General features: G+C 36.5%; 1 protein-coding gene across 16 annotated transcripts in view; it reads left to right on the forward strand.

Moving 5' to 3' along the window:
- ASXL3 (ASXL transcriptional regulator 3) overlaps positions 1-26109 on the forward strand; it is a 132782-nt gene that overhangs the window by 46331 nt on the left and 60342 nt on the right. For 14 of the 16 annotated variants that reach the window (XM_080581145.1, XM_080581150.1, XM_080581156.1 and 11 more), the window contains 3 exons: positions 12175-12283; positions 13636-13747; positions 23813-23934. In XM_080581145.1, coding sequence (XP_080437271.1) covers positions 12175-12283; positions 13636-13747; positions 23813-23934 — 343 coding nt within the window. Of the gene's footprint in view, positions 1-12174; positions 12284-13635; positions 13748-23812; positions 23935-25956; positions 25985-26109 lie in introns of those variants that run through there. The other 2 variants (XM_080581151.1, XM_080581152.1) reach the window with 2 other exon arrangements.

The raw sequence follows: 26109 nt of genomic DNA on the forward strand, positions 1-26109 counted from the left end.
ATGAGCAAAGGCAAATCATGGCTGACCAGCCTCATCACCTTCTATGATTAGATGACTGGTTCAGTGTGGAAGAGGAGACCAGTATGTTGTCCACATTGACTTTAGCAAGGCCTTTGACATAGCCTCCCATAGTATACTCACTGTCAAATTATTGAGATAGAGACTTAGGTGGATGGAAAAGGACAATAAGTTGGATGGAAATTTGCCAGGGCTGTAATGCCCAAAGTGTTTTGATCAAAGGTGCAAAGTCCGCTTGGTGAACACTTACTAAGCGGTGTTGCTCAGGCATTGATACTGAAACTTATTGTTGAATGTTGCTATGAAAGACGTAGAGTCTTCCATAGAGTGCACACTCAGCAAGTTTGGATATGATCCTCAACTGGGCAGTGTGGCTGGTGCACTGGAAGACCGGGCTGCTGTTCAGAGGGACTGAGACAGCAGAGAAGTGTGCAAAGAAGAGGAACCTCAAGAAATTCAACAAAGGCAAGAGCAAAATCCTTTGTCTGGGAGACAGTAACCCAAGCAGCATAGATTCATAGAACAGGGATTAGAAGGGACCTCAAAGGATCATCAGGTCCAACCTTTTGTGGAAAAGGGAATCTAGATGAGATTATCCAGCACTCTGTTCAGTCACGCTGAAAACTGCCAGTGGTGAAGACTCTACCACATCCCTGAGGAGGGTGTTTCAGTGACTGATTGTTCTCGCTATTAAAAATTTCTTCCTGATACCAAGATGAAACCTCTCCCAGTGCCACTTGTACCCACTGCCTCTTGTCCTCTCCATGTGGCTCTTGAGAAGAGAGAGCCTCTTTATAGTTGCCCTTTAAGAACTAGAAGAGTGTGATGAGGCCCACTGAGCCTTCTCTTCTACAGCATGAAAAGATGCTCTTTCAGTCTTTCTTCACATGGCAGGTTCTCCAGCCCTAGGACAATATAACCAAATTGCTCAGTACAGGCTAGGATCAGACCTGTGTGACCGGGGAGCAGCCTTGCTGAAAAGAACCTGGGTCGTGGTGGACAACAACCTGAACATGAGTCAGTAGTGTGCTGGAGCAACAAAGGTAAATCAGATCCTGCACTGACTTTGCAGAGACATTACTAGCAGAGATATGATCATCACACTCTACTTGGTGCTTGTCAGGTCACACTCAGAGTAGTGTCCAGTCCTGGCCCCCATAATTCAGTACAGGCTGGGAGCTAACTCACTAGAAAGCAGCTTTGCAGAAAATGGCCTGGGAGTCTGGTGGTTAAGGAGCTGCATGTCAGCCAGCAGTGTGCCCTTGCAGCAAAGAGGGTCAAGTCCACATTGGGCCGTGTCAGAATGAGCATGCATGGCCAGCAGGTTGGAAAAACTGATCCTTCCCCTCTGCTTGGCAAGTGTGAGACCACATCTGGAGTACTATGTCCAGTTTTGGCCCTGCTAGTACAAGAAAGACATTGACATACTGGAGTGAGTCCAGCGAAGTCCACCAAGATGGTTGAAGGCTAGAGCATGTGAAGTGTGAGGAGAGGCTGAGAGAGCTGAGCTTGTTCACACGAGAGAAGAGAAGGCTCAGGGGGATCTCATGGCAGTTCGCAGCTAACTAATGGGACGGCGTAGAGAAAACGGAGCCAGGCTTCCCTTGGAGGTTGCAGAGTGACAGCATGAGAGGCAACAGACACATGTTGGAACGTGGAAAATTCTGATTTGATACTAAGGAAAATATTTTCCCAGTGAGAGCAGTTAAGCACAGGAGGATGTTGTCCAAAGAGGTTGAGAAGTCTTCGTTCTTGGAGATTGCACAGAACTTGGATGGACAAGGCCCTGATCCAAGTGGCCTTGCTTTGAGCAGGAGGTTGGACTGGATGACTTCTGGAAGTTCCTTCCACTATAAAATATCTACAGTGATATGAGAGTGTGAACCTTGGTGGAGCTTAATGTTCTTAAAAATAGCTCTGTGTGTGTGTATATATTTTATTTTGCATTTGACTAACCAGTTATATCTCAATAACACACACAAGATACTCTAAAAGAAAGTTGTCATTGTGGAGACTGGCCAGTTAAAAAGCCAAATTAAACAAGAAAACTTGGGATAAATTCATAGAGGTCCCTTGTGTAGGATGATTAAATTTTAGAGGCCAAAATGCATTTGGTGATTACTGACCATTTCTTGTTCAGCATAGTCACTTTACTTTCCACTATTTTATTTTTTATTATTATTATTTTTTTAAGAGTAAGCTTCACCCAACTTGAAGCCAAGAATATTTGGAAGAGTGTTTTTTCTCTCCTTTTTTTTTCCTTCTTTCCTTTTTCATTTTATATATTGCACATTTTGTGGCAATGTTTTTCTTGGGCTTAGTACATTTCTGATTGTAGCACAGTCATTACTTCATTTTTCTAAACATATGTATTTAAAACCCACAAGGGCTTGTGAAATCTGATACTAAAATAAGACATCGTATATATCAAAACCATGGTTTCTTTAAGAAAGCCATGTTTTAACCTCTACTCCAGAGTTCCTTTCATGTGGCAGGAATTCATATTTTCCTTTCTTTATAATTTTGTCCTTCGTGCTGATCATAGGTATTAGAGTAGAAAATGAAAAATGTACTACTGCTTTTTAATGAAATCAGTTAAAACTATTAAAAGGAAATATTTCATTAAAAGAGAAAAGAAAAAAACATATTCTTGCGTAGGAAGTAGCTGTCAGAGAGAACTATATTATTTGACCAGCATATGAATTCGCTACACAAAGAAATCAAAAAGTTTCTTTCAAGTTAAATTGAATGAGGAGGGTGTTCTCAGTCCAGAGAACACTTTAGCTGTTGTGACCATCTCTGATACATGTGGATTTCTTGTTCTTTTGGTATAACTTTCTTTCTGAAACATTTTCTTTTAGGATGATTTCAAAGGGTATTCTTCTAATCTTTGCCTGCATCTTTTAAAAACACATTTAAATGCTTTTTTTTTTTTTTTTTCCTTTTTTCCCCTTTGGTTAGCATTGCTTTATTCTTGTGTTGTTTGTAGTACATCTAACAAAACGGGAATGATTCAAAGTACAGAAATGCCTTTACTGTATATCCTTTCTTTGAGATTTTTCTTCTCAAGGCAGAGAAATCCGAGGTTTTCCCAGGTGTTTCTGAACACAGAGAAGTGTAAACATTCTCTGTAAAACTTGTTGTCTCATTTCCTTTGTGGTTGAGGAATGCTTGTTGCCACATGTGAATATCATTTAAAGAGGTGTCGTGGTGTTACAAGCATACTTTTTAGAACATTAAAAAAGGGAGATATATTTAGGGAGACCTACTCAGAGGAACGGCTGACAAAGGACAAGGGTAATCAGCAAAAATAATAGCTAAGAATATCTAAATTTCAGGAAAGCACATTTGTATCCTTCTGCCTGCAGTTTCTAATGCAGTATTGGTAAGATAGGTTTGTGTGCTTTTAATTTTTTCTTCTCATCTTGTTTTAAATATATAAACGTTGAGGAAATGTGTATCTCTAAAGGTATTTTTTTAAGATTTTTTTTGGAGAAAAAAATATTTTCAGAAAAATATGGCAATAGCTCTTTCTTTTTACATACTGTGTAAAATTGTGTTCAGGTATACTCTAAATTTTATGCAGGTTCTGGAATTTCTGTATATAAGGGCTTTCATGTAAGAGAAACCAATTTATTAAAAAGAAAGAAGCCTAGCCGACGCAAGGAGCACTGAGATTTGTGATGAACTTCAGTTCCTGGGGCTTTTCATTTTATTGTTTTAGATGAGTTTTGACAAAGCTGTGGTTTCACCACAGAACAGTTGTTTTTTTTTTTTTTTTTTTTTTTTTTTTCTGGAATATTGCTATGGCTGTTGTCCTCAGGTTTGACACCACCAGAAGTTTTTCCAGGCCGCCAATACAAGGAGCTACAATACATTTTACTCTAGACATTAGAAAGATTCATTATCAGTGTGGTAGAGTACCAGAAAGCACATATGTCGTGGCCTCAGACCACAGAGTGTTCTCTAAAGGTAGGGGTAGAAAAGCTGAACTTGATTGAAATGTCTATCAAAGTCTGTTTTACAGAGCAGAGGGCAGATTTGATGTGTTTTCAGTAGTCTTTACCTCAGGAAAAGAAAGGAAAAAACGGATATACTATAGTGCCACAATACAGCTAAGAAGTGATTTAAAAAAAAAAAAAAAAGAAAGAAAAAAAAAAAACAACTAAGTCTAGGCCACTCTTTGTAAGAGTAAGCCAAACTCTTAGCTACTGAGTGATAGAAGAAAAATGTGTGGGTAGTCATGTCTAAGAGCTTTGCTTTACCCAGGAACCTAAGTATCTTCTTGGATTGTGTGGTCAGTTGGTCACTTGTTACTGTCGGAGGCTGAAGGCAACCAGTCTGCCAAATTCCAAAACACAGAAACAAAACATCCTTTTCTTACCAGCATCCCCCGTCTTTTGGTCATGGTTTCCAGGAGTTTCATCCACTAGTCTGTCCACCTTGGTTTTTATAGGATGACATGTGGCTGGAGCTTCATTAGGTTTGTGCTGTACTGTGTGTGCTGGTGTCACGTAGTCACTGCACACGATGGCTCTAAGTAGACGTACAAAAGGCAGGGAGGGAGATTGGTTCATGTGGGAGGATCCTAGTAGTGTTAGGAACAGGTCTTAAGGGTAGTGGCTTAATCTCCAGTCTTTGTTTATTACGTTATATCCTTTCACAGAAGACTTGAATAATATTTGTGTGTCTCTCTGGGTGGCTGCTTGCCACTCCTCCCAGGAAAGACAGAGTTGTTTTACGCTTCAGGGACGGTTTGATAACAGACAGAGGACACCTGCTAGTTCTGTGGAAGCAGCTCCAGTTCTGGCTCCTTGCCTGGTTCCAGGTTTTGCTGAGCTCAAAAAGTAAAACCAGACTAGGTGAGTTTGTTAATGAGATTTCGAGCAGCTTTTTCTGTTATCCAGCTAAGGAATGCAAAAAATATCCTTGCATGATACTTGGCTTGAACTTAGTATCGATGCTCTCAAGTATTGCTCCAGGGTATTTCACATTTGAAGGACAATGAAAAGATTTGTTTTCTTGGTGATGTATCAGATACTTCAGTCAACTGTGATTCCAGCTGCTTGTAACTCCCTCACAAGCTACAACGGGCAAGGTTCAAGTTCATCACTGGTTCTTCTGCTTTAGATATTTCTGAGTCACTGCTTGGGTTAACTTCAGTGAAAGCTGAGAGGTATGCTCTGCTAGCTAGAGGCAGACACCGGGTATCTGTGAAGAATGTGTTATGTTTTAGCATGTCTGTACTGGTCTGTGTTTTTTCCATCATACTAATAATACTCTTGCCTCTGTCTTCATCTGGTTTAGAAAACCAAGAAATCTGTGTAAGGGTTGGGTATGAAGTGATGTCAGCAGTATATATATATGGGCTCTTTCCCCATCATCTTCTGGGATTTGTTTGCAGTCTGTGAGACTTTGTGGTCAAATCAGCTGTCTCCGTCTGTTTTGTTGCTTGATAGCTGTAAGCTTTCTGACTAATTACTCGGTTCAAAAGTAGTAGCCATGTTTGTGGTATTCTGAGGCTGAAAGTCGAGTGCCAAGTGTGAAGCATGAATAGGACCAGAGATGTAAAAATTTTCTTTAGGGTACTGCCCAAATGAGAACAAGTTTGATGTTAATTTTGGGTAACATGGATAATAAAATTGATCAAAAATATATTTAAAAAATAATATCTATTTAAGATTTTTTTAAAACTTTATTTTAAAATACATGTAAGTATCCAACTGGGAGATTAAAATTTACATGTAGCTCATTCAAACTGTATAAATATGTATATATAGTACAAATATACATATATTCTACTCATATGTGTTTCAGTTCCTATAAAACCTTGTGAAAGAACTGTTTAAGGGTTAAGATTTTATTTGTTATGTCTATATTTATTATTTAAGTGGTTAAGACTTTAGAACGTAACTAGTTTTGACAGTCATACCTACTGTAGGTATCAAGAGTATTTTCTGTAGTGCAGATTAGTAGTCCTTTTAAAATTCAGAAACCGATCTGAACTTCAAAAAGAAAAACGCTTTTTTCTTGTTCCAATTTATGAATAAAAACTTTGTGTGAGAAGCTGAGATCTACCACCTCTACAGTTTTACCATCTTCACATAAAACTGATAGATTGTTCCCTAGCTACCTACTACGTACATAGTGAAAGATAATGCTTTTATTGTTTAATAAATTATGTGGGATATGTAATATTTTGAAAACTCTCATTTTTTTCCTTTTTCTATCCAACATATTTAGTGTATTTTCATTCAGTATTTAAAAGCCAAATTCCAGTTTCTTTCCCAAAACAGCTTACCAGAAATAAGTACACTTTTAAGCTTTTAGTAAATAAGATGTTATTGCTATTTTAACATAAGAAAATACAATAATTTAGATTAATTTCTGTAAGGTAAGTTAGATAATTGCTGAATGTATATATAGTCTCCTGATTAGCAAAGAGTAATATTACATTAAAGGTCTATTTGTTGATTGAGGTATTTTAGTAATTTCAAGCAATGAAAGAATTAACCTTTCAAAGGAAAACGAATGGAAAAAATATGAAAGCAAGGTTTCAATTAATTGTTCAAATCAAGTTTTCTGTTTGATAATTTAAATTGGTTTAGTTTGGATTAACATGTTTAGCCCATGATTTTGCTGTCCGTTTAAAGAAGGATGAGTCTGAGTGGAATTACACCTGGAACACACAGTCTATATTTTACATTGGATGAGAAAGGGAATATACTGCTTTCAGTCTTCCTGTGTAGAGATCTACAAAATAACCAGGGAAGATAGTGGAATGAGGGCAAGACTTCAGCATCATGTGATTTGATTTATTTAGACAAACTTGAAGCTTTTGCTGCTGAAAAGCTTGTAGATGGCTGATGGGAAATTGTGCTGATCAGCATCATTTTCAGCCACTGGCTTCGTGCTCTCTACTTCCCTGTGAGCCAGAGGAATGATCCTGTGGCTCTACCACTTAAATACAGTACAATATCTTGAGTTTTTTCAGTCTCCTATTCACTGGACCTCTCGTGGTTCTTCCTTCTAGGCTGGAAGAGCTTGCCTTGGCCCCAACACCAAGGGCTGCTACAGCATTGCTCAGTCAAGCATGGCTGTGGGTGAGAACAGCTCAGGAGTGGTCAGTAGTCACTCATCTGTCTGGGCATGCAGTTAGTCTCAGGCTTAAAATTTTATTTAATAAAGAGGTGAAGAACCCTAGGATGCAGTGCTGGACACATTCTCAAGAGGTGATTCAATATGAATGTTATCACTGGGACAGGTTCCAGTATGTGAACCAGCCAGGAGAGGTGTTTATTTAATCCTCTGATGAAGGTCATTTTACAAACTTCCTTGTCTTGTTATAGTGTTGATTAAAACAATAACAGCTACTTTCACACTTTCAGACTATCTGTGAACTTTCTTTTTCTTCCCCCAGTGATTGTGAAGAATGTTTGTCTCCACTGACTTCCAACACCATTTTAAATTCTTCTGAAAAATTAACATTAGGTCTTCTTTTACGTTTCTAGACCATGCAAATGTGTTTTCTACAGCCTTTCCCAAAAGGCGTATTTTCTTACCTGTTATCGCACTTGTTCTTTTTAGTTTCTTTTTATGGGCCCAGAATCGAGTTGATGGCAATCGAGTTGACCCATTCTGTTAATACAGTTGGTGGTGCTGTCATTACTTTCTGACCCATTTCACTGTGCTTTGTGTCTGTCCCTTTGACTTGCCATGAAAATGTATTTTCAATATTTGATTTCATATTCTATTGCATAGGACTTATCATTTTGTTTACTGATTTTCATGTTGATTTAACTTCTGTCTCCTGTTCATCAAGGTATCTCTAAATTTAGGTCCTTTCTTCCAGAGGTCTTGCAATTCCTCCCAAACTAGTTTAACTCACATGCACAATAAGCCTATTTTATCTATGTGACTTCATATCAGGTCTAGAAATTAGTTATGAACCCTTTACTTTGTTTCCAACAGTGCAGAAAATGTTGTTGCTGCCTTGTGACTATTTATGGATCCGTATGAGATGAGCAGATGATTTCAAACAAATAATAATCACATTTATGACAGCTAAGTGCTCCTCTTACAGCACTCATCATCCTATTTAGGAGCACAGCGGGAACCCTGGGAAGCTCTGGGAGGGGGCTGCACTGCGGGCACGGGGGCCGAAGGGCTGAAATGCTGCCTGCTGCCCAGCGTCAGGGCGGTTTCACTGTCTGCCATGCTGTATTGTCTGGACAGGTTGGCTTTAGGCATTTTATTTTCCATATTTAAAATATCTTGTTTGCCAACATCATTCTTTTTCTCTTGGCAAGCAGTCTAGCGAAGGCCATTAGAATTAAAAGAATAACCATAAAAGTTTCCATTTTTCTTTTTTCTGACAGCACTGTGTGTTTGAGAAGTTCTAAATATAAAAATAAATAGTATTGTTACTTCTGTTTTACAGATTTTTGTTGGTTTTCGGCAGAAGGTATCAGCGGAGAAAATAACAGAAATTTGTACTTGCCTTAAATATGTTTGCACAGCTTTGTGTATAGAGACTGTGTAGGCTGGTGTTAGGATTTAGGTATCGCCGGCTGCGTGACCAGTAGAGGGAGCCCAGAATCACAAAATCTTGGAGAGAGTTTTGGCTGGGGGAGTTGGGTGAAAAGCTTGCTTTTATAACCTGCAGGAATTTTGTGATGATATTTGGAAGGATGCTTGATTACTGCCAACTTACAGTGATATTGGGGAAGCACGTATCTGAAACCTTGAAATGCCTGACGTCTTTTAAGTGATCAAATTTTATTAAGAAATTTTATGTTGGAAGGCTAATCAGTCATTTTTTCTTTTTCCTATGTCGCTGGTTGTTGTGACTCCATATCAACTTTGCAGAAAGTAAGTAACTTTTTAAAAATCTTTTTGAAAGCGTGCAGGTATAGGTATACTGCTTTTATGTAGGTATGTATATATATAAAATAACTTACCAGCAGAAAACGGTCAATCTTAAAGACATTCTGCTACAGAAGGTGACTCTACATATGACTTTCAAAATATCACAGTGGTTTAAAGTGATCTCACCCAAGAGATGGTAAATAGTAGTATGGAAGTTCTGCATCTGAAGGCTGTAAATGTTAAACATATTCCTCATATGTAGACCGTGGCAACAAAACTCAGCATATTGGTTTTGAATATGTTGTGGCCATGAAAATTCACAGATATCAAGTTGCAAAGTTAAAAGTTATTGTAACCAATTTGATTTTATGGAATCAAAGTTGAACTGATGTGGAGTGTTTCAAGAACTTAGGTCAAATTGTGCAACCTTTCACATTCAAAGATACTTAGAGCCTTGTATTTGGCCGTGCTTGGCTGCTGTATTAATATATGCCAGCAGTTCTGAGAAGAGCGAATATGGCCTTAGGCTGGAGGAGAATTTAGAAAGCGTGCGGTAAGCAGTATGGATCCTTCAGAAACTACCCTATGATTCAGACATCAGCCTGCACCATGGGATCTTTGATTGCTAGGTTTTCTAACCGCAGTTTCTTGTGTTGCGATAGAGTATACTGCAGGCATTTCCAGCATCCCTTGTGGGTAACGTCTGGGAATTTTAAGGATGTACTGACAGAAGAATAGGCAAGTGACTGGTTAACATGAGTCAAAATAGCTGTGATAAGGGACACCGTGAGATTACAGTTTTAGCTGCAAGCTCAAGATAAATTCTACCCCACAGTACCCGGATTACTATTTCGTTTGCAACTTCAGTATTTGTGTTTTGTTTTGTAATAATAGACATGTGCAAGTCTTCTTTTCAAGAAGGGTGGACACAACCCTTCGGTTACAGGCCAAATTACCTAGGAATTGCAGATATCTTTATGAAATAAGCATAACAGTAGTTAAAGTACCTCTTGGCTCAGTAGCTGATACGGATTTCTTTGTAAGTCAGAGTAGTTTCTATTGTCCACTTGCCAGTTGGCTAGACTTCGAAGATTAAGATATCTGCTGTGAACACAGTAGTGGTCATGAGACATTGCCAGATCCTCTAGTTTGGGTTCATTCATCATGTATCATTTTAATTGCTTAATGATATCTAAAAGTAAGTTAGGGGTCCAGAATTTCTACATATGGATAGGAGAATGAAGCAAATCGCTGCATGCAAGCACACCCAGTTTTGTTTCTTGTTGATGTATTGAGTTTGTCTTCCACTGCAGAGTCAGCAAGTTCTTTCTATCTTGCAGAGAAAGTCTTAATCTGTGATAATGTTTCACTAAAAAGATCCAAGACTGCGAGGGTCTAAATTGCTTCATGTTATGTATGCTACCATATGGAAGAAATTATGCAGCTAGAACTGCTCTATTAAACGCCTTGTGTCTTTGCTTGTCAAACATTAATACAACAAGGAAAATGTGTAAAGAGATGTATACTACTTATTCCAAAACTTTTTAAAGTAATTGTTAAATTCAACTAAAATAAAGTCTGTTAATATCTTCTTTACTACTGCTAGCAATATCATTATAATTCTGCAATACTTAGTTTTATATTATATTACAGTATTATATCTAAACCAGATGTGGAATTAGTTTCTTTTTTTCTTTTTTAGGGAAAAAAAAAAAAGAAAATTGTTAAATTTTCATATTGCATGGTCATGTCTAAAATACTTAAAATGTATATGTTAAATATCTGATGCTTTTATCAACAAGCAGCATTTTTACCTGTACTTTTTGGATGTAGTAATGTGATATATTGGGTGACCAACAGTAAATACATTATATTGGACAGGACTTTTTATCCTGAGGACGCTTTATCATTGTTTAATTTTTACTGGAAGAGCAATTACCACATTATCTGTCTTGCCATTAAATGAATATATTTATAGTAAGGATGAATTTTGTTGTAACAGAGCCATGGAATTCAACAGAAAGCATCATCATCATGATGAAAGACAACAATTTCAGTCCAGTTTTATTTTTTAAAAAAAGATCAGTCTAGCTATTTTCAACAAGGATCGGATGCTTTCTTAAAATATTGCATAATAAAGAACAGTAGTTTTTAATGGACTTCTGAAGCCCTGATCCTGCTTATAGTTGAGTATATAATTAAACCTGAAATACTCAGCAACACACTTAATTTAATGCGCAGGCATTGTTCCACTTAACCAAGTGGAATATATTTACGTGGCTAAAGATAAGCGCGTGTGCAGGCTAACGACCCCAGGGAAGAAGCACAGTTCCAGATTCAGTCCCTGAGTACGCCATGTACAGTAGTCAGTAAACGGGGACAGAGATGTTATAGTACCTCTGTAAAGCTTGTACGGAAATTTAATTTTAAAAATAAAATGAAATAAAACAATTTATGAATGCCTACGTCCCCAGGTTTCTGAGATCAGCTTTTCACAATAATGTATAGGTTTATCTAGGGTAGAAACATTTGCATTCTTTTTCTACTGTACTAAAACATATTTATTATAGAGAGGTTTGTGTACAAGTGCTCTTTTTTTTCTTAACATGTTGTGTTCCTTTCTAAATAGTCTCTTAACATGCACGGTAATTTCACAATGGTATTGCATTTAATTACTATCTTGAGTAGGTTGATCTCTTAATCTTTAAAACAATTATAATTTGGAAAGATAGTGCTTTACAGAAGGTATAAATGTACTTATATTTATATATAGTAATCCAGGTTGACCGTGTTAAGCCAGGAGAAGGCTTAACCATATATCACTTTTAATTTTAATGTGTTCTTCCTGGGCTCTTTATTATTCTTTTGTTGCCTTTCATCCTATAGGATGCAGCTGCCCTTGAACTTGGTACTGTTTTGATCATTCATGTGCAGCAGCCACGTTGTCTGTAACATTTTAAAAATGAGGCTTCATGGTGTTATTTACGAAGAAATTTCACATAAATATTTGGACTTTGGTTCTCTTCGAATGTGGAGCTGGTTGCTGTATGAAGAAAAGCATAATTATAATTCACAGACTTTTTGCCTCGAGCCTAGGGGACAGATGCATATGATTAAGTTTGAAACTGGCCTGTTATTGTAATGTAGATGTTTTCAGGGTTGAGAGAATTAAAAAAAAAAAAAAAGCCAGGCAAGCATGAGTTTAAAAAAAAAATAGACCGAGGGAATAGTTTTACAAGAGGCACTCAATCTTGGACTGCTTTATTTTTGCACAATTTTATTTTTCAGTGGAACCTCTCCATTAGCTTGCCTGAATGCAATGCTTCATACTAACACTCGTGTAGGTGATGGAACATTCTTCAAAATCCCTGGGAAGTCGGGACTCTACGCTCTCAAAGTAAGTTTTAATTTTGTATATAGAAAGTGCATAGTGCTATTAATCCATTTTATGAAAGTCTCAATAGATAGAAAGGTAAACAGATTAGATCCTTTGGAGAGGAAATGACCTGATAGTCCTTCTAACTGCTTTCAGATGTCTTTTAAAAGGATTTATAATGAAAGTAAACATTGAATGTTTTATCCTAGAAAGCACATACATGTTCTTGAATTTAGCATATGGTATAAAAAACATGTAGCTCAGCTAAAATGCTGATTTTTCAGAGTTGTTTAGAGAAAGGCCTTTGTTTTATGAGCAGTGAGCTCAAGAGAATCACAGACTTTCTTGTTAAGTAATCAGATTAATGTTTGATTTTTACATAGTGGAAAATTGTTTGCAAGTCTAATATAAATCAGCTTTAAATGTACAGGTTGTCTCATTGCTTTTGACAGGGAATTTAATTATAGTGGTGGAATTTTGTCTTTATGCTTTCTCTTTTCCTCTTTATTTGTCTTATTGGTGTGTTTCTGCTGATTTCTATGGATGGATTTTTTTTTCTTTTATTGTACATGGGCAAATTTAGACTGGTTTCACAATCAGTGCAGGAATGTGAAGTAGAGGTGACAAATAAGAGAGTGAGATTATATGTTTGGCAGTCTAAATGTAGTTAATTGGAATTTGGGGCTGGAGGTTTGAGGGAAAGGATGTTTTGTAATTTATGGCAGAAAAATTACATATAAAGGTTTTAAAAACAAAACCATATAGATTTGCTTGTTCCTTATAACTAAAAATTCTTTATCTGAAGTTGAATTAATAGATTTCAGAATCTCCATTTCCTAATTTACTAAAACAAATGCTGTTGTTTTGCTTTAAATCTGGAGATATTCTTGGCACAAATCCAGATATTCACAGTCACTCCCATGCTTGTGAGCTCCAGGTTGCTTTTGAATTTGAATTCAGGAAACAGGCACAAGCTAAAAAGAAACATTAAAGGATTTGTGTTTTGCTGCAGCATTCTGGACACTCAACTGGAAGACTAGGATTTTTAACAGCCAAACAAGTCTGTTTCTGTTAAAAAGATAAAAAAATAAAAAATAAAAAGTGGAAGAACTTGCATTTTATTTGACAGTTTTTAAATAAAAATGTTATGACTTCACAGAGTAGCTTTTTTGGTTTTGCTTTGAAAGTTGTTTCATGAAAGTAGCTTTTTATGTCTTTTTCTAAAATAACTCACAAGCTTATTTCATTTTATTCTGTTTTTTGAAATGTAAGCGTACGAGTATACTGCAGCAATGTATTTTTGGAGATGCAGTAGGAATGATGTATAATTTTTTTTTTGTTAATTTTAGTTTTCTTTTTCATTTTTACTGTAGAAAGAAGAATCAACATGCCCTACTGATGGAACATTGGATTTAGGATGTGAATCTGAGTTAGATGGCACTGAAATGGCTGAGACAAACAATAATAATGGAGAAGAAAATGGTGGTAGGTGTTTTAATTTCAGTGTTAAAGGGCGTATTTTGGGAAAAGACAAAGTATTGTTTACCTAAGGTTTTCATGGTGTGATTTCTAAAGAGTAATGTTTTGCTCGCAGTAGAATTAATTTTTAGTAGCTTCTTCTCTCTTTTGGCTTTATAACGAAATCAGGAACACCAAGTACCTTTATTTGACTTTGTTTTCTAAAAGACAATAAGTAGTGCTGTTAGGTGAATGTTGAGTAGATAATTTCATGGTTTATCATTGTTATAGGCCTCACAGCTAATGAATAATTTGCATTACCAGGCTTCAGACTTGCAGTGGACAGATACTGATATACCCCACTCATTTAAGCATGGACCTGTGGGGTCCCTCAGTAGTGTTCTGGGCACAGGACAAAGGTGAGGTTTTTTTCTTATTTCAGGCAGAGATTCTCCTGGACGCCATGTTGACATATTGAAGTATTGAATCCTGAGGTTTTTTTTTTTGTTTGTTTGTTTGTTTTTTGGCAAATAACAACAAACTGAAACATTGCAGTCACTTAAAAATGGCTTCAAGCAGTTTTAGAAAATTACCTTTTGAAAGGTAATAATTGCTCATAAACAAAACACAGTTCCTCAGTCACCTAAAGTGACTTGCAAGTAATAGAAATTAATATTCTTATTATTAGAGGTACACTCATGTATTGTTTGTAAAGTGAATGTTTTATTTAAAAAAAAAAAATCAAACTTTCCAGGATCTCTGAAATAAACCTTCCCTTCATCAGTTCTGCCCACCTGCTCAGAACCTGTCCCACTGCTTGTTTGCATCTGACTGTTTTAGGTCACTTCTTGTATGGTGAGAGGGTGTCCTGTTTACAACTAGGACATGAAAAGATTCATGCCTTTTTTTCTACTAAGATTCCCTTTTTTGATCTTTGGTGACTTACTTGGCTTCTATGCTATAGCTGTACGGGACTGATACTGCTGTTTAAGTATTGCTCATTAGCAGCATTGAAAAATTACAAAATGTTCTGTGGTAGGAGTGATGGGATTGCCTAAGACAGGTTGAAGTCCCTTGGTTTGCTCAGCCCCGAGCAGAGCAGGCTGAGGGGAGGCCTCATGGCGGCCTGCAGCTCCCTCACAGGGGAGCGGAGGGGCAGGCGCTGAGCTCTGCTCTCTGGGGACAGCGACAGGACCCGAGGGAACGGCATGGGGCTGGGACAGGGGAGGGTCAGGCTGGGGGTTAGGGAAAGGTTCTGCACCCAGAGGGTGGTCGGGCACTGGGACAGGCTCCCCAGGGCAGCGGTCACGGCACTGAGCCTGATGGAGCTCAAGGAGCATTTGGACAGTGCTCTCAGATACATGGTCTGATTTTGGGTGGTCCTGCGTGAAGTTGGGAGTTGGACTTGATGGTCCTTGTGGGTCCCTTCCAACTCAAGATGTGTTGTGATTCCGTGATTCTAGGTTGTTCTGAATCTGCTGGTGAAGTTATGAAGCTTGATTGAAAAACAAAAGTCATAAATTATTAAATGGCTTTACATCTTCTTTGTGATATTTTATGGTTATAAGTTAAACACTGCAAGTGCTGTGTTTTTATGCTTATGTAGTCTACACCAAATGCATAAAGTGAACATACATATTTGTAGTTCTTCAACAATTCCTGTCTGATACTCAGTTGATGGACACTTCCCTAAGTCACAGGAAGAATACAGCAATGAAAAGCAGTGTAAATAGTCGTATTTCCAGTCATAGACAGGAAAGCAGAAGCTGATGTTGCTACTTATAAACAAACAAAAATAGTGGCAAAACCCTGGCAATTATTTAGGATGGTAGGATGTAAATAACAGTGCCACAATGCCAGAAGTAGAAAATTGTTGGGTTTGGACTGGGAGGAGGCTGTGTACTATTTTCACAGTTTACAGTGATAAAAATCATTCTAGCACTTCGGGTGACATAAAAGAGCAGCTGCTAAAATTAAACATTTTTAAATATTTGGGGTAGAGCAGTAATTCACACCCAGATTGTATTTAAAGATGAGAACTTTCCCTCATATTTCCTCTTTAACAAATTGTGATATTTTTAACTTTTTGAAAACATGACATTTTTTAATTTTTCTAGTGTTATGAAGTTTGTATGCTCAAAAAAAAAAAAAAAAAAGAGTAAATGGGACGGCAATAGTGAGTCTATATTGTATTTAGAAAGACCAAGGCTGGGTTGATCAATAAGGAATTGAAGACAGCATATCTTGTATCAGCCAGCTGATACAGGGCTTAGTTTTGTTAAACATGTTTGATAATAGCTTTTCTTGGACTGAAAGTTTAGTTGATAAAGGCATCTATTGATATATATTTAGAATTCTGTAAGTGTACGTTTGCAGTGTGTAATGCTTGGCTTAAAAACAGCACCGTGACCAAGAAATGCAGCCAATTCTAAATGGATTGAAAATTACAAGTTATTAGATCTGCAGAGGAGTAGGAATCACCATCCAAAATAGGTATTTTTGCTGTTCCCTTGAGGATGCGATTTGACCTTTTTTCTTTCAAGGTATTTGTCAATACTTTTTGAAAAGTATTAAATCCTTCCTGATTAAATTTATTGATAATAAATAAAAATGTTGAGATGCCTCCTGATTGCCTTGTAAATGATTAGAGTTGAACAACATGAATTTTATTAGAATTTAAAGTAAATTAAAAAGGTTATGTTTGTGAAGTGGAGATGTATTTCCAATAAAATCAGTAAATCTGAAAAGCATTTAAGTATCACGGTAGAAAATGAATTCAACATAAATGAGATGCTTTTGCTAATTAGTCCAGTGCAGTTCTTGGACTATAATTCTGGTAATACTGATTAAAGGGTATAGGTGCAGTTCTTCCTTTGGGTATAGCACTAGTTAAATGATTAGTGGTGTATTGCATTCAATATAGCTGTAAGAAAGAATTAGGGAAAATAGGAAAGGATTTAGCAGAGAAATGTAAGAATTCCTGAGTGAACAAATACCCCCATTGCTCTGGGAAATTTAAGAGAGCCAGTCTAGTTAGTTTATCAGAGATGAGATGACTTGTTCATTTGGTAAATATTTAAGAAAAGTTATTTCTATAGAAAATATTTGGTCTAGCAGAACAAACCTAACCAGATGCCTATCAGTTTAACTATGCATACTAAAACTGGGATTTTTTTCCTTTCAGAAAAGTATTCTGTGGCATTAAAAAAAAAAAAAAAAAAAAGGGTCCAGTATAAGAAACACTGTATGAAATACTCGCACTCATGTTTCAGAAAAGGTCAATAGATATAGCAATTCCTTTCAGCCTTGATATGTATGATACATACAACAATGGATATTGTTTTCATGTTGTATTCTTAATTGGCTGATTGCATTTTTAATTTGCTCTTGTTTCCAGTGTGATAGAGTCCAGAAGCCCCAGTTCCAACAGAATGATCAGATGTCAAAAGAAGTTGTTTAGCAAGGATCTAAAAGTGCCTCTTTAAAGTTAGTTAGCTGGAAACTGAGGATGAGTCCCTATCATGAACTTCAGCAATTGCCCCTGTCCTTTTGTGGGCTTTTAGATGACAGTCTTCATCTTTCTGGCTAAAAAGTACCAGCTGACATTCAAACAGCAGTCACAGTATAATGCAAGCTACTGAACAATTTTATTAGCATAATAATATAGAAACTTCTCACAGTTAAAAACGCATGACTTGGCAAAAGCTCTTAGTCCACATCAGTACTGCTAAACTGATAACCAGAAAGGCCACACCTCAGGATTTTGCAGATGCAGTGGAGAAATCTCTTTCCCCACCTTCTCCCAAGGCACATGTTAAACGAGTGCTTTATGTTACAGTTGATTTTGTTTGGAATGGGATTTCTACAGAAGGTCTCTAATAGTCTCTCATATCTTTTTGTAAATTCCATTTCACTCAAACACAGGGGCAGCAAGTAAAGGCACAGTCAGTAAAAGAATTAAAATCCCAATTACTGTTGCCTGGGAAAATGATGACTATAATATCCTTTTGCCCATCAATAGGATGTTCTGTTCTCAAAAAAGCATTGGTCCCCAGGGTTTCTGAAGCCAGGAGTAATCCATCAGCCACGGAGAGCAGTTGATTAAAAGTTGTCTTCATGCAAGCCAGTGGAATGCACAATGACCTAACTGTGGAGGAGGTAGCAATCCCTGCGGTAGCGTGCCTTCCCTCCCCAGGCCCAACCCAAACAGAGGGCCTGAAGTTTGCCCAGAGCTGAGCAATATAATTTCCTCTTGAGACGCTGTGGTTTGCAGCACTTCCGAAAACTGGAAGTTCTTCAATTTAAAAATGAACTGGCAGAATTAATCTCTTAGGCAGTTTTCTTAGAGGTAGTAGATGGATGATAGAGGATCAGATTCTTGCTGAATCCTGAAGTTTTGTCTTTGTAGCTGCTGTGATCTTGGATGCCTTGTGCTTTTTGGACTAGGAAGCTGCTAGGATAACTCCTGTTGGGAGGAATGAACATTCACCATTGTTTGAAAGCTGAGCCCACGTTTATGTATTCGGTTTCTTTCCGAGAATGGAATTTCTGGCAGTCGAGGGAAACCTGTCATCCTTAGCATATTGTTTCTTGAGAACGATGCCACTGCTTCTGCTGAGTATGTCAGTTGTACATGGCAATATCTGGATGCCAGGTAGGCTTTCTCTAAGCAGAAGAGTGGCAAAGGAATAGCAGCCCAAACATATTGAGGTCAGGATGACACATCTGAAAGAGACTTTTTCTGTTTTTTTTGCTTTTTGTTTGTTTGTGTTTGTTTTTTTTTTTTCCCCACAAGTAGTTACAAAATAAAAGTACTGTACCCAGGATTAAGTTTAACTTCTCTACGTTTCATTGCCTCTGTGGCAATAAGTCATAAGAATGAGAAGATAACATAGAGCTTGAGGGAGAGATCATCTCATCTTTTTTTTTGGTGTTGTTTTGCTGTACATTATCGTTTATGAGGCCTTAGAAACTGGTGACTTAGTGATGACAGACTACATTTCTAGTGGAAAATGTTGACTTCCTTTGGAACGAGGATTCACAGTTTTCAAAGATTTATTAAATGTCTGGGCACAAAATTCTCCTTAGATTATTATGTGATTCAGTGCAATCACATCCTGACAGGGTATTTGATGTCTATTTCCAAAACATGTGATTGAATGTTACTTATCATTTCACAGTGCAAGTATTACTTTTTGAAAAGAATGTTACAGTCACAGTAGTGCTCTTGGTATATGCATCTGGTTTTGCTTGCACTGGTGAACTTGTGCAATTAACCAACTCCCAAACTGGTTTTCATTTTCAAAAGCTGATGGCAACAGTCGCGTTCTGAATTGTTCAGATTTTGCAAGTTAAGCTCTAGAGATCAAAGAGTGATGGAGGTGAATTACTTGATACGTCTGTGTTGGCAAAGCGTGACCATTTATGTCAATGCAAGTATAGATCTGTGTCACCCAAATAAAATATTGAATTATCTGGATATTTCAGAGAGTTTTTGTGTGTATGTTTTCCTAAGGGGGTTCTCTGTGAAGTTTTCTATCTCCAGAGTGTGTACATACATTTTATGCTTGAGATAGACTATAGTCTTTAGCATATGGTAGCAATATTAATTTGAGTTTTGTAATGTGGCCATTAATAAACAATCTTTCTCATCTGCTGTGGTTTCTGTAACAAAGAAGGAAGTGAACTGGTGTTGATTTTACTGGTTTGATTTTAAATCAGTATGGTCTGTCTGAAATCAGAATTAATTGTGCTATTTATTTGGGGAAAACAAGCCCCATAAAGCACTCCAGGAACTTTTCTGTCCATCCAGTTACATAAATCTGTTTATAATTATTCCTAATATCTTTCAGTGACAGTGAGACAGAGTGATTTTAAGTTGTATTCTTACAAAAGACTGTTTATTTGAAGAAATATATCTTCTAATATGGTTTAAGTAGGTATCATATTTATTGGGGGTAGGGAGGAGGTAGAAAGTAATATAAAATTACTGAGATAGTTTATGAAATTTGAAATTAAAAGGTAACATTGCTGATTTTTACAAATCATAGCCTGTCACAGTAATTACAAAAACTGGTCTTGGAAAAATGGAAGAGAGGAGGTTATTTTAACTGCAGGTTGTCAAAAACATTTTTAACATCCTCTTTTCGTTAAGTAATTCTAATTCTATCATTCATGTTAACACTCCCTCAACAGTCACTGAGGAGGTCTTATCTTCAGAGACCCAGCTGCTCTTCCAGCTCGTAACCTAACAGTTTATGGCTTAATAGTTGCTTTATTTCTTCACTCAGTCCTGGCCCTTGAAGAAGCTGAATGGAGCTTAATTATTCTCCATTAAAGGGAAATGCCTCCTGTAGGCTTAAAACTACTCTTGTTCTCTTTTTCTACTCTAGCAATAATGGTGAATCCTCTTTATTTGCTACCCAAATATTTTTGCTTAGTCTGTTGCATTCTTTCAAGGTTCTTTTCTTCCTCCCCAACATCTAGTTTATTTTTAGCATTCTTTTCTGATAGAGTTTTTCAAAGTAACATAGATCTGATAATATTCATGCATCTTCTGTGCTTATGGACAAAGTAGCTCAGCTTTCCAAAGTTGTACATATGTACAAAGACCACTGACTCTTCTTGAATTTGTTTTTCTTTTACTGTGTTCTTTGGTTTTCATAGCGGCAGTCCTAAGTCTTTGTTTTTTTCACTAGGACCATCAATTTTTACTTCAAACACCGACATATTTTTCTATCATGTTTTTCCATTTTTTCACTTCTGACTCATGCAGAGAAAAGCAGTTGGACCTTATCCATTTGAATGAACAAATAAATACAATTTTCTGTGGTCGCAGCCTTTGTAGTATACTGAGATTTTGGCATAGATTGATTTAAATCACTAAGCAGCGCAACTTGCTTTAAAGAATAAATTTATTCAGCATCTCATATTTGTATTTAAATTCCTAAAGAAAAGTTTAATTCATATTGTTTTGTAAACAATTAATATCTTGATTTTCTTTAGTTTTTTTTTTTTACTAATCAAGAGAATAGACTGTATAAACTATTAAGCAATTATATAAATTAACATAATGTATTTAGATGTTTAGTGTTTATATCTTCTATTTTTGGAAAATAGGCAATGGCATGTCTTATTAACTGGATGGTTAGGTTTGTACCCATGATTTGTATCAAGCTGCTTTTAAATGGAAATGGAAATTTAAATAAACATGGAAAACAGTATTTAGAATTTCTTAATATTTTAAGCTATAGGATATGTGAAGGAAACTATTTTTAATGTACTAAGTATATTTTAGAAAGGAAATATTTATTGTTATGAAGTTGACTTTCTCTAATCACGATGTCGTTTAAAAAAAATTAAGCAGTGGATTTTAGCCTCAAACTTCTATTTCTTTAATTATAGATGACAGGAAACAGAAATACTTTGTTCTCCAATTATTTTCAGAAATCTAAAGGAAGTAGTTTTGGTTTGCACTAAACTGAACCAGCATACATTGAGGTACTCCTCCTGGACCTGCAGAATTGATCACAGATATGGCAAGCTGGTTTATTGTTTCAGCAGGTTTTAGTTCCAGTTGCTTCACAAAGTAGAACAAGCCCTGTTCCGTGGTTTATCTTCACTGTCAAAGTTTTAAAGAAACAGAAGCAAAAGGAAACAATACATTGATATTATTTTTTATGTGAAATTAAGGTAATGATAGAAATCAAAAGTATTGCCTCTAATAGACTTTGTCACAATTTCATTTTCATTTAAATTAAAGGGATAATTGTTAGAATAAAAATGAATTAAAGCCTAAAATTAATGTAGAGCCATGTTTATATTTATTCCCATGCTGTATCACGAGTTTGACATTAACTGTTGTAGTGTTGAGCATCATCAGTTAGTGGTATCAAACCTCTCCGTGATGAACTTTATCACCAAAATAAATAGGGGAGACTGTTGGATAATGTCCTGAATCAAAGTCATGAGAACCAGAATTTCCCACTTAGTCAAAAAGGAACTAGGAGTTCTAGTCATCCTGGAGAACAGAAATACATTCTTCATGATAATTCATGTTGTATCCTCACTTAGGAGGGGGACTTATATACATAATAGATTTCCTTCCTCTGCCATTTTTAAATTTGTTCAATTCTGTTCTCCTTAACTTTGGGATTTGTATGCTTACACTATTTCCATTTTTAATTCAGTTCTTTGACACTTAGTCTTTGCCAGAAAACAGTAAAAAATAAAAAATAAAAAAAAATATTTAAAATAAGAGTCAAAACAGAAGTTGGGTAATTTGAAATGTCAGGTTTTTATTTTGGTGTAGGTGTTCTGTATCTCAGGAGCTATTGTAGTGATTTAGACTACATAAAATAGCTATTGTTTGTTTTCTGCTGACAATTTACTGCTCCTCTGAGTTGCCTTTTTTGATAGCAAGCATTGCTTATCATGTGGAAAACATTGATCCTAACCAGGTGATACTGTAAGCTTAGAAGCTGTTTTGTATTGCATCTCCTTTGTATATTCTTGACAAATGCTTTGAGTACATGGGAAAAAAGTGGGAAGTATCAGTTAGAAGTCTTGTGACAAAATTGGATTTGTCTTATCTGCTAATGAAATTTTTTAATCTAATGTGGAAATTATCTTGACATAATGCCAAAGCCATAAAATAGAATATATTCTGCTTGTCAAGTAAGTATTAATTATTTTTTTCTTTCAGTGTGGAAAGAAATGTTTAATATCCCATGCATCTTACACTGGCAATTACTTATTGATAGCTAAATTGTCTCAATTCTACCTCTTTTCTTACAAACCCAAAGAAAAAGCCATTACAATATTTATTTTATGAAACACGGCTAGAGGCAAGGGAGTCGAAATGCTAGTTCACTTGTCTGCTTGCCCCATTGAAGGATGGGAGGAGAAAACCACACACAAACAGAAAAATTGGGCTAAAATTCTTTCGGGCCCATGTCTGTGCAACCTCTTTGAGTGTCCTCAAACTGTTTTTGTAGGTTCGCCATGTATGGCGGATCTTGGGGAAAACATAAGCATTTTTGGGGCTTTGTAAAGCAAGCATGTCAGCATGCAAACTGACTTGGGGCAGCGCAGGGGAAGCCAGACTTGAACCCAGTCAGAGGAGGAAAGAAGAAGAAAGCTGATCAGTTTCTGGATCTGTGCTCATTCTGTTTTAGATGGGCTGTCTTAAGACTCTGGTAAGAGTAATAGTAATGCCAGGCATTAAAAATGGAAAGGTTTTCACAGCCCTTTTAGTCAAGCTTGCTGACTACCAAGATTTACAGGATGCTCCATGCATTGTCACAATGTTCATATCTGTTTAATAAAGGTGGATTAAAAAAATAATAATAAAAATCATCATATTATTTCATTTTATTTTTAACCAGGAGACTTTTTCTGTGTCTTACACAATATGTATTCAAGAGGCTGTTTAAAGCAAGTGCAGTAGTATTTATTCATTAAAACATGTATTATTAAAAAGGCTGAAAAAATAGCAGTGTGTATTACCTGCGAGAACAGAATTCCTCTTTGCAGGATATTCCAGCCTACCCGTTAAACAGGCAAGTGTGTGTTCTTACTTTTACCAAGAAGTACTTACAAAATAGATTAGTCTGGCTCCTAAGATGCCATTACGATCTGGAATGAAGTTGCATACTCATAAATCCAGAATACAGGGTCATCAGTGTCTTCTGTATAAATACGTGTTTAGACACATAGTAATCTGTTAGAAATGGCTTGGTGAAGAAGACAATTTTTGCCTGGCTTCTGTGCAAAAACTGTTATTCAGCTCCCTCAGTTACGTTTCAGGACCTGACAGGCAAAATCTGCACAGTCTCCAGAGCTCCACAAAAAGAGGCCAGTGAGGTACAAATATTTGTGAAGCAACGCATGTATTTAGAATATGGCTGGATTCTCAGCTCATTTGGATCTCAAGATGAGTTGAATTTTGTGGAGTGAGCTTTTTTGTTTTCCAGGCACTTGCTTTTTCCACTCCCCCCCCCCCCCCCCCCAACCCTTTCTTAGGGCTCTCCAAGATGCATAGAAGATAAGCCCCATAACAGCATTCCTTTATTTTTTTTTCTTTTTATAAAGTTTGCCCAAAGCAGACATCTGAAGAAATGTCTTCCAATCGTGATTCGAGCCTTACAAATGCACCAGTGCAAAGCAAGCTAGTATCTTCCTTCCAGCAGCACACGAAGAAAGCACTTAAGCAGGTAAGCTCCTACTGCCTGGTCATCAGTTGGCTTTCCTCCGGCATGGGTGTCAGTCTGATACGAACATGATTTCAGCAGAATTTCAGGACGTTTCTGAGAGGATTCTTAGGGCTTTGTTTAGTGATGTATTGCTGGGTTTTTCTTTTTTCTTTCCTTTTTTTTTTTTTTTAACCGATGGTGCAGTCCTGCCGTTTACTGTGGTTTTGATGGTTTTTTTTGTTTGTTTTTGTTTTTTGTAAGTGCTTTGCAAGTAAGCAGAATTGTTTGTATTAATCACGTCCCAGGTTTTTGTGTGTAAGCACTTAACACTGGAAATTTTATGTGAGGCTTAAAATAAAGCAAACATTTTGAAAGAAGTTCTGCAGATAGGTAAGAAGCTGGGTATACTTGCTCTTCAGTTTTTCTTTATGGTCTGCTTAGTAATATTTTGCGTACTGTATCTGACATTACAGTGTGTAAGAGTGAGGTTGTTTTTGTTTCTTGAATAACCTGTGATTTGGATGATTTAGGTTGGAAGATATGTAGTAAATTTTGGCAAAACTAACTGTGTGTTCAAAGTCAGATGTTAACAGAAATCGTAACTGTGAAATTTATTTTCCAACAATGCCAAATTAGTTCAGCTTACAGCAGGGCAAACGAAAAACTAAAAAAATACTAATAATAATTCAAAAAAAATCAGTATTTCCTCTCAGTTGTGAATATGTATAAATTGTTTTAGTCATGTAAATACAGTAAAAAATGAAATACAACTCTTCTAAAATGTTAGTTTAACGAGATGATGTTGCTTTATTTTTTCTGGTAACTGCTCTCTTAGTTATGTTTAACTGAAGTATAGTATTTCATGGGGTAGTTTATTGCAGAGTTGTTGATTTAGGCTTAAATTAAGCAAAGCCTGTCCACATCTCCTTCTCGAAACACTTAAGTATTTGTGCTTAGTTTTTCATGCGGTTTGAGTTTAAATCCACTAAAATTAATAGACCTTTATCATTCATATAAGGTTATCTTTTACTTACGGGTTTTGAGGACTGGGGAGGATTCTTAGGTTGGGGTCTCACAACTGCTTGGTCGGGAAGGTTGGGCAGTGCACGAAGCAGCTCGCTAGCTGCTTGGGTAGTTTGGAGAAAGGCACGCAACTTTTTGGAAACTTCTGTATAGATCTTTTATAGTATGTAAACTTTCTGAGGTGTGGAGGGAGCAGGGGAAGGGAAAGGAGGAAAAAAAGCAAAGCCATGAGTGTTTGAACTTGTGTAAGCTGTTTAAACTCTGTCATTTTTCACTTAGCAGATGTATAGCACTGAGAATAATTTTTAAAAGGGCAAACTAATCAAAATAGCCTAATTAATATAAAAAGTCATAACATTGATGGAAATCTTTGAAAACATTCCCTAAGGCGGTAGGGTTAGAGCAGTATCGGAAAGTTAAGTAATCAATAGAAAGAAATCAGTTTTAATTAAGTTAATGGTAATTAGATCTTGTACTTCAGAGTATGAGATTATTACAGCTATCAGTAAAATGTTTTCTGTATGTACAGTATTAGACAAATGTACATTTGTATTGTGGAGTGCTGGAGGATTTTTCCTTTGTTTTAATTTTTCTCTAAAGCTCCAGGTGTTGGCTACTGCCCTATGCATGCTACAGATATGATTTAATTTGATATTGCAGCAGAGGAGAAAAAAACTTCAGCAGTGATTTTCTTTCACTTTCCAATCTTTCTATTGCTTTTATGAATGCACATAACACATAAAATTTGTACAAAGAAGTGCCTGTACTGCCTTTTGAATACACAAAAAACTTAATACAGTTGGATTCAATGCTCCTCCAACTGCTGCTAACTTACCAGTTCTGTGCTAAAGTAACAGAAGATGAGCCATCAGCATACTCTCAGCAAGAAGTGTTTATACTGTATAAACATATATATATATACTTTATAAATGTCAGAAACCAGTCTTCCCTAGCTATTGTATTTTTTCTATTACTTAACAGTCTTCACAGAATGAAAACTGACAAGGTAGTCTTTCAACCAGTTTCCAACTCAACTTTTTTAAAAACAGTAAGTTTTGATTAGCTTGATCTTGTGTGTATTTGTTTTGTTGTCCATTAAAATTAAAGTGGGAGGCAAGCTGATAATTTGAAGTATTGCTTGAAGATCAGAACTAGAATTAGCAGATTTTCTCT

The sequence above is a fragment of the Anser brachyrhynchus genome (assembly GCF_964034855.1).
Source record: "Anser brachyrhynchus genome assembly, chromosome: 2".
NCBI lineage: Eukaryota > Metazoa > Chordata > Aves > Anseriformes > Anatidae > Anser > Anser brachyrhynchus.